Source organism: Callorhinus ursinus, unplaced genomic scaffold, assembly GCF_003265705.2.
Source record: "Callorhinus ursinus isolate GAN/ISIS: 27379988/994484 unplaced genomic scaffold, GSC_fseal_2.0 scaffold34, whole genome shotgun sequence".
Classification (NCBI taxonomy): domain Eukaryota; kingdom Metazoa; phylum Chordata; class Mammalia; order Carnivora; family Otariidae; genus Callorhinus; species Callorhinus ursinus.
The window spans coordinates 11355976-11365848 of record NW_027397096.1 but is presented as its reverse complement, the minus strand read 5'-3'; the positions used below and the strand labels follow the sequence as shown (position 1 = coordinate 11365848).

The window sequence follows — 9873 nt, the reverse complement described above, 5'->3', positions numbered from 1 at the left end:
AAGGAAAGGAAAGAAAAGAAAGAAATGGGTGACTTTTTTTTATGTCCGTGGTTTTATTTTTACTTCATTTTGTAAATTTATAAACAGGAGGATGAATAAGCATTAAAATCAGACAAAAGCAAGTAAACAAAAATAAATATTAACTACTTTATCCAAGAGTTAATGGCAGAATTTTATCAACTGCTAGAGCTAACAATGAATTTCAATCAACACCAATTTCTTTAGGGACCAACTGCTTCTGGAAATTGATGGGATTAAAGTGTTGTCATCATCATTTCTGAGAGTTTAAATATTCGAGACATGAACTTATCCCTCACAGTTCTCAACATGTGGTGTAGAAAAGTGGGGAGTTCACACTTGTTCTTTTCAAAGCATATTAAGTCTAACCTCATTCCAGCATGACCACATTCAGCTAACAGTTAAACAGCAAAAACGGTTACTGCATGAAGCAGGTCACTTTCCTTTTATGTAGGCACACAAACACGTGATAGCAAAGCAAGCTGAAAAGTTGTCCTCCATCACGTAGGTGAAAATTATTCAAATGATAATACAATGAGCTATCCTGATGGAAGTATACGGCACAGATAAATCTGAAAGGCCTCTAATACTTGAGAACTAGATCTAATTGGTATATTTTGTGGATCTATTATAAACTAACTGAATAACACTGATGCTGGCTAATTACTGTCTCAGATTTCTCTTCTTTGAAATAACCATGATAATTCTTGCTTACACAATGGAGGAAAGTAAGCAATTTTTATGAAGATTCTAAAATCTAAAATACACAGTGCTGTAAGCATAAAGACATTCAGCATTTCCTTTCTGAGTAAAAAATATGTAATGCTTCTCTCATCAAACCTAGGAACACATTCTAAAGCCCATCATGTAAGCACTTGTGATCAATCTTGAAGTATTTTTGTATTTGTTTTACACAAAACAGTGTGACCTTTCTTTCCCTCTCTGTGGTTTGCTTTAAACTGTTGTTCTTTTCTGAATAGTTGTGCTTTTTATTACATGCTGTCATTTAGATTCACTATGTCATCCCTATTATTAGAATTGTTTTGTTGTATACTTCACAATTCAAAAGGATAGTGATTATAAGAATACCTTATAATCAGCATAAAGTTTACGAGCCATCATCGGATTAACCCTCGCGCACACACACAGAAAGAACTCACTTGACAAACACGCAGGGGGCAGCCCTGTGACATGAAAGAGTCTTTGAATGTGCCAGGGGTTTAACTTTTCTTAAAGAATAATATTCTTTTTACGTCAAGAAGATTCACAAACGTTCAAAGATACAAAAAGATGTCAGTGTAGGTAGAATGATGCAATGCGGAGAAAAAGAACCCAGAAGTCAGGACTGAAAACATACAAAGCTTCTTTCAAAAGTCTTATTAATTAGATAAAAGACCTCAATCAAGCTAACAGACTTACATTTTTTAAATTGGATGACTACAAACCCTACAATCATTGCAACAGAAAATAATATATTATTTATGAACCTCAAGAGATTAAATACCTAATCATTTAGTCAGCAATCCTCATGAGTGGCAAAATAATTCTGACTTACTTAAGTGTATTCCGCACTGCTGAATGAAAAGGGAAGGGGTCGTTTCAATACAACTCAGGAGAGAAACCTGATAGTTACTCCACAGAATCACAGCTCCCAGGGACTACTCAGTACTTACTTTAGCAGCACTAATGACGGTGGCAGTGTAAGACTGAATGTTGTCTCCACAGGCTCCACCACGGGACTGATGACATCGAATCAGCTGGAAAATGAGAGAGAGAGAGAGAGAGAAGCCGGAGAGTCATTTCTATTAAACTGTTTAACTCTACAGGCTATTAAGACAGAGTTTATTTACCATGCACAATGATGGCGGTGGGTGGGAATGTTTGTACAAGTGTTTCAGACAAACAGCTAAAAGCTCTGCAGAGACACTCCCCACCTCCCCGCCACTTTTTATAACCTACTGGTGCCACTCAGGCAGTTTCATGCTCAAAATACAAATTTTAATTACAAGATGAATAGTTTTTAAGAATTCATAAACTCTGAAAGGGTAATATTGGGGATCTGGCCGCCTTTCCACAAATAAATTTTAAAAACATAATCAAAGGATTTAGACTTGACTTCCTAACATTAAATATTTAACATGCTAGCAAACTGGAGGTTTTGTCCTCTTAATTCCTCCATAAAGACTGTAAAATAAAACCAAAAAATAAAAAAAATAAAGAGAGAGACAAAAGAATTTGTCATATTTCCATTTTCAATTAACAGTGGAAAAGTAGCACAAATTATGCATAAATCAACCACGACACACAGAGTAGCTGTCCACTTCAGAGGGTTTATTAGTATTACCATTAGAATAAAAAAGACATGCCCTTACTCATGACTGACGTAAATAAATCAACCTGTCAATTTTCCAAGTGAATCACTAGTTTGACATGCACGACTGCCTCATGTGCTAAGTAACACACCAGAATTAAATTATCCACTGCTCCTATACTTCCTAAGTTTAGCTTTTCTTAAAAAAAAAAAAAAAAAAACTCATTAGCCAGATTTTTACATTTAAAATTTTTTAAAAATAAAATGACAGTAATAGAGTACTAGAACAGCTCCACATCATGCTATGAATTATTTTAGAGTCCTACAGAATTCAGATAGAATCTACCTCTTTCAAAACATAAAAACAAAAAATGCTTATATAATTTAAAACATGACCATCTGATAAACATTAATACATAAAATTTTTGTACTTTTATTCTAAAATCAAAATTTTGGGGGCGCCTGGGTGGCTCAGTCAGTTAAGTGTCTGCCTTCAGCTCGGGTCATGATCCTGGAGTCCCAGGATCAAGCCCCATATCAGGCTCCCTGCTCAGTGGGGAGCCTGCTTCTCCCACTGACCCTTCACACTCTCATGCTATGTGTCTCTCTCTCGCGCGCGCGCTCTCTCTCTCAAATAAATAAATAATCTTTAAAAAAAAAGGAAGAAAATCAAAATTTTCTTCATCAGTGACACTGTATTAAAAAACAATCCCTCAAAGCAATAATAATATGTTAAAATGGAATATCTTTAGAAGTCTGATATGAGATGTCAAACTGGCACATGAAACAGATTTCAAGGTCAGTAGTGAGGGATTTTCCAAATGACAGGTGATCGCAAATGTGGTTTCACATAGGGGAAAAGAGAATTTGAAAGTGATCATTTTAACTAATAAAAATCCCTCTCACTCATTCACTCATTCACTCATTCATTCATTCATTCATAAATACATATTCAAAGAATTATGAAAGTTATCCCTCTGCTGCCTCCTGCCACATGTGCAAGGAAAAACAGTATCTTAGAAACACTACCATTTTTTTCTCTGCTTCACGAATAATCAGGAATAAATATATGAAAGCAAGCAATCCTATCACTTTTTCAATTCAACTAAAACTGAGTCAGCATTTCTACACAAACATAACTAAGTCCGAAATTTTTGTTTAAACTTTAGGCTTGTTAGAAATTACATTTGCATCCCAAGTCATCAAAATTAAAGATAAATCAGAAATTTCTGTAGTGCAAACCTCTATAAAATGGACTAATTTCCAGAAAATATAAGTTAAAAAGGCAACGTACAAAAGAGTACATGTGTTATATTATCTTTTGGAAAGAAAGGGAAATATAAATATATGACATAATGAAATATATAAGCATGTAAATAAAATATAAATATAAAAACATTATTTAAAAATTATTTAAGGGGTACCTGGGTGGCTCAGTCAGTTAAGCATCAGACTCTTGGTTTCAACTCAGGTCATGATCTCAGGGTCCTGAGATCAAGCCCCGCATCAGGCTCTGTTCTCAGTGTGGAGTCTGCTTGTCCCTCTCCCTCTGCTCCTCCCCCTTCTCTCTCTCCCCACCTCTCTCTCATAAATAAATAAAATCTTAAAAAGTTATATATCAAATGAAAGCTGTAAAAACAATGAAGGAAGGCATAAAGGGAGAGATAAAGGACAAACTAATCAAAATAATATACAGAGACAGTATTTGACTGTACATCTTCAGTTTTAGGCAGAATGGGAATGGACAGAACTGCAAGAAAATCCTGAACTCTTTTTATTTGGTTTGTTATTTGTAGTGGTGTGAGCAAGCAATTCTGGGATTACTTTTTCCACTATAGGATTCAACAAATGAAGTAAATGTGCTGATATCAGAGTCTCCCATGCAAAACAAAGGACATATAAATAGGAGATGGAGGATGAAATGAAAGAATCCTATGGAAATACCAATGTGTACTCTTCATTTCCAAAATATGTGTGTAAGTGCATAAGTATATGTGTATATGTATATTTGCCAATTTATGTACATACAGAAGTATGTGTATGTATGTAATAATGCAGTGTTTCCAAACTTTGTCCACTGAAAGTGTCTAGAAGCAAAAACAGCCCCATAACAATGAGCACATCTACTGGGCAAAGCTTAGTATCTAAAGCCATGGCCCATTAAAAGGAACAGGGGAATCAGAAGTAGCAGATTCCAGGGCTGAGAAAGGACAAATACTAGATGAACCTGAACTTACGATAGCAAGTAAGGAAAAAGAAAAAAGTTTAAGTAAAAAATTGATGGAGGCATGTCACTATGTCACAAGAACCAGCCTAAAGGGCTCTCCTTGGTCAACTGTAGGACAGTTTGAAAGCCACAATAATTAAGGACAAAAAATTACAAACCATTACGAAATAGGAACCCATGAGTCCATGAAAAATACAGATACAGAAAGACAGAGAAAGGAAAGTTCTTGATTACAACAGAAAGTCAAGTGCCTACTGGTTATGCGGAGAGTGAAAGTGAAAACCATTATTTTGCAATCCTCATAGTAAAGATTAGCTCAGGTAAGAATCATCAATGGATGCTAAAATTAGGCTAAAATTTTGATGAAAAGCAGGATATATTCATGGTCTTTCCAAATTACCTATTAGTTACAAGGGAAAAAATAGGGATTATTCACTTCAGAAACTGGACAAAATCTTGACAAAATTAGTATCACCAATAAAGGACAAATATATATCATGTGCCTCCATCTATGACACTATGAGAAATACAGAACAATATTCTTATAGTATTCTAGCCAAAAATATATAACCTGAATATAATCAAGAGAAAACATAAAAAAAAAATCAAACTAAAAATCATTCTATTAAAAAAGGGGGGGAGAGGTAAAGGGTAGTGGTAGGGGGCTGTATTCTTCAAAATCATTGATGCTGTAAAAGACAAAGAAAGACTGAAATCTTCCATATTAAAAGAATCTAAGGGGACATCCCAACAAAATATAATACCTGATCCTAGACTGGATCCTGCACTACAAAAAAAAAATTCTACAAATGATACGATAGGGTTAACTGATAAAATTGGAATATGGATGGTAAATTAGATAAAAGTATTTTCTGAAGATTACATTGGCTGATAAGTATTTAGGGGTAATGTAATATATGCAACTTACTCTGAAATAATTAATAGGAGGTCAATTTGAGTAAAAGGTTCATGAGTGTGCTTTTTGTTATTTGTACTGTATTTATTCTTAGAACTTTTCTGTAACCTTTCCTAGTTAAAAGTACGTCTAAAGAGAGGCACTGAAAAACAAACCCCTTAAAAATACAGCTACCCTATGACCCAGCAATTGCATTACTGGATATTTACCCCAAAGACACAAATGTAGTGATCTGAAGGGGCACCTGCACCCCAATGTTTACAGCAGCAATGTCCACAATAACCAAACTATGGAAAGAACCCAGATGTCCATCGACAGATGAATGGATAAGGATGTGGTGGGTGGGTGGGTGTGTGTGTGTGTGTATACATACACAATGGAATAGTACTCAACCATTAAAAAAAATGAAATCTTGCCATTTGCAACGACATGGATGGAACTAGAGGGTATTATGCTAAGTGAAATAAGTCAATCAGAGAAGGACAATTATCATATGATCTCACTCATTTGTGAAATTTAAGAAATAAAACAGAGGATCATAGGGAAGAGAGGAAAAAATAAAACAAGATGAAATCAGAAAGGGAGACAAACCATAAGAGACTCTTCTTAATCATAGGAAACAAACTGAGGGTTGCTGGAGGAGAGGGGCGTGTAGGGATGGGGTAACTGGGTGATGGACATTAAGGAGGGCACTTGATGTAATGAGCACTGGGTATTATATACAACTGATGAATCACTGAACTCCACCTCTGAAACTAATAATACAGTATATGTTAATTAATTGAATTTAAATTTTAAAAATTAATTTAAAAAAACAATCAGTACATATGGCCTCTTGCTTAAAATTTTAGTCAAAGAGATTTTCATTGAAAGAGATTGATACTCCAAAATTCAATTAAATTTTGCAATTCCACACTCAGCCCAAAAACCAAAACAATCAGAAACTGTTAGCAAAGCAATCAGAAACTATTAATAAATACTAGCATTTATGTAAATACTATGGAAAGACATTTATCTGAAGGTATTTCTTTCAAAGGATGGTACAGTAATCTGATTAGCAAACTCCTTGTGAATGCCATTACACTTTCTGGTGTCTGTATGTAATGTTAGATATTACTGACACTATCTCAACAAAGGCAAGACAACTGGCACACACCCAGGTATGCATCTATGAAGGGAGTTCCTTCTGCTAGAAAACAATATATAACTATTTGCATAACACCTACAATTCTAAATGGGTAGTTTCCCACATGTGAGAATACATCTACAAGAGCTAAAGGACAATTTATACATCTTCTTCTCGGATGCCTCCAGCACTCAAGGAAACATATCAGATAAAAACATTAGAAGACACCATTATCTCACCACATTGAATTGTATGCCCCTTGTCTTGTTTGAAAAGAATAACTTGAAAAGAGCTATTTTTATGAGATATAGAAAATCAAGAGAAAGAACAGAATGGAGCATAAATATGGCATTCAGTAAGATGCAAAATACCTATCTGTAGCTAACAGAATTTCGGAAAAAGTATCAAGGAATTCATCTACAAAAATAACTTTTTTCAGTAGTTTCTTGATTTTGTGAATTCCAGAGACTAAAGATTTACATGCTCTGTGGTTTCTCCAAATAATTACTGTACTTGCCATACTGAGACTTGTGTCAAGAACTCTTCAATAAATATTATTTTCTATTCTTAATATGTAATAGCTACATAAGCAAGTGAAAATGAAACAAAAAACAATAATCTTCTCTGAAGTCTGTAATATTTTTTAGATTTCATTCCATATTCACATGCAGAGTACAACATGGCATAAAACAGATTTCACTTTTTTTTTCCGAAAATTCAAATTTGTCTTTGGCTTTGAATTGGACATAAAAAAAAAAACTCTTCAACGTATAAATATAATATCTTCATTTACTATTATGACCTTAATAGACAAATGAAATTGATAAGTAACCGGAAAACTCAACAAAATGTGATCACCTGTGATTTAATTACTAAGACAAATGGCTGAACCCTTGTTTAGATTTAGCTGTAGACACATAAAGTCAATTAAATTATTCTATGGCTCAGTTCCCAATCTACCAATAAAAACAAAAGTCATTCCTGCCTCCTGATTTCTAGCTCCACAGAAACTACTAAGGTAATATCAATGCTGTGCCTAAGATTAATGGAATAAAGCTCTCTCTATAAAACTAAGCTTAGAAAATGAAGGTTGAGCTCAAACACTGATCCTAAGCAATAAGGGAAATAGGATAATTACTGGATGCCCAATTAAAATAAAAACCAGGGGCACCTGAGTAGCTCAGTCGTTAAGTGTCTGCCTTCAGCTCAGGTCATGATCCCAGAGTCCTGGGATCGAGCCCCATGTCGGGCTCCCTGCTCAGCGGGAAGCCTGCTTCTCCCTCTCACACTCCACCTGCTTGTGTTCCCTCTCCCACTGTCTCTCTCTCTCTGTCAAATAAATAAATAAAATCTTTAATAAAAATAAATAAATAAAATCAAAACCAAACCAAAGAAAATAAACTAGTAAGTTAAATATTCATTATTGGTTGGTAATCACCTTTGGAAAATTCTTCAACACTTGCTCCATTACAAATAATCCAAACATGAGCCATGCCTTACCTTGTTTTCTGCATAAGCAAGCCATCGGCTCCCAAGAGCAATAGGATTCATGTTGGGCCCTGGACAAGGATAGCAGCCTGAAAAATTTGAAATAGCAATACTGAGATATTTCTTAATAAATTTTCTGTTGGTGCATCATATTTTGATGCCATAAAAACAAAAGAGCCAAATGGTTTTATTTTTTCAAGTCTCACATAAAATTCCCATAAAACCAGTCATTATTTTAATAGCTAAGTGAAGTTCATTTTTTTTCTCCTCTACAGTTTCCTTTTGGTTTGATGCTGTTCCAATAAGAAACAAATCTGCGAAGAACTGGTAATAACTTTTAGCAAAAATTGGGTATTTTATACAGTTATTCCTAGAACAAGAGAGAGAAGCTAAAAGGAAACAAAGTTTATAAGTCAAGCCACAGTATTGAGAGGAAAGAGAAAGGATACAATTGGTTCAGGAATTTAAAGGCAAAAGATAACAAAGACACCTAAAAGGAAATGATGATACACTGGTGGGAAGAGAAAAACAAAACAAGTACTGAAGTAAGGCACCAATGAAGCAAAGTAATTCACAAAGAGTGCCTCCACAGAAAGATGATGGAAAACTAATGTACATACTCCTATGTATTTATATTAAGCACTCAATTTCATTCTTCTTGCTTTCATTTCAGTCCAGCCAATAACAAACTAGTAGGAAGGATTGTTTTGTGGTTCTCTCCTTTCAAGAAGAATAAATCAGTCATGACAGTGAACACCTTCGATGCATGGAAACTCCGATAAAATCTTCCTGAACTCTACTAACCAAGGCACAACACGATTCAGTCAAGTAAGTGATGCCTGTCATCCTAGAGGCTCTCCTTTCCCCTCCTGGCCAAGCCAATAAGGTCTCTGAGTCTAATGCCCTCATCTGTCAACTACACAAAATAATATTCCACTGTCTCACAAAGCTTTAGAGGGACTACTCAAAGGCAACTACAGAATCACACAACATAAAAAGCCTAACATAAAGAACTGGTTTCTCATTCCACAAGTATCTGGTGAATATTTTTACAAATGTTTTCCTCTAAAAGGTACACCAGAGGATCAAACTGAAGTATTCTATTTCACAGTTTAGGTCTCAATTTGGAATCTAAATTTGTACAATCATGAGACAGACAAGATTCCATAATAATCTTTTCTTCCTGTAGCAAAATAGACAAATTACATGAATCATGTGAGCATAATAGCAAAAAAATAGCATGACCTGAATTGTAAACTGCACACCTGACAATTCCCTACACAGCAGAAAGTCCCAGTCTATGTTACTGATCCTAAGAGGAACAGAATTATCAATGTATGATGTTTTATGCAAAAGCATACTTAATGAGAAAAAGAACAATAATGAACTACTTTAAGATTTACTTTCAAACAGTATGGAGGTTCCTCAAACAGTTGAAAACAGAGCTACCATACGATCAGCAATTGCACTACTGGGTATTTACCACAAAGATACAAATGTAGGGATCCGAAGGGTATGTGCACCCCAATGTTTATAGCAGCAATGTCCACAACAGCCAAACTGTGGAAAGAGCCAAGATGTCCATCGACAGATGAATGGATAAAGAAGAGGTGGTATATATACACAATGGAATATTATGCAGCCATCAAAAGGAATGAGATCTTGCCATCTGCAACGACGTGGATGGAACTGGAGGGAGTTATGCTGAGTGAAATAAGTCAATCAGAGAAAGACATGTATCATGACCTCACTGATATGAGGAATTCTTAATCTCAGGAAACAAACTG

At 35.0% G+C, this 9873-nt stretch overlaps 1 protein-coding gene across 1 annotated transcript in view; it reads right to left on the bottom strand.

Annotated features, from left to right (window-relative positions):
• BCAS3 (BCAS3 microtubule associated cell migration factor) overlaps positions 1–9873 on the bottom strand; it is a 574861-nt gene that overhangs the window by 414295 nt on the left and 150693 nt on the right. Inside the window, exons 10-11 of the mRNA XM_073879584.1 lie at positions 8099–8175; positions 1692–1775 (exon numbers count right to left, since the gene is read on the bottom strand). Coding sequence (XP_073735685.1) covers positions 1692–1775; positions 8099–8175 — 161 coding nt within the window. The remainder of the gene's footprint in view (positions 1–1691; positions 1776–8098; positions 8176–9873) is intronic.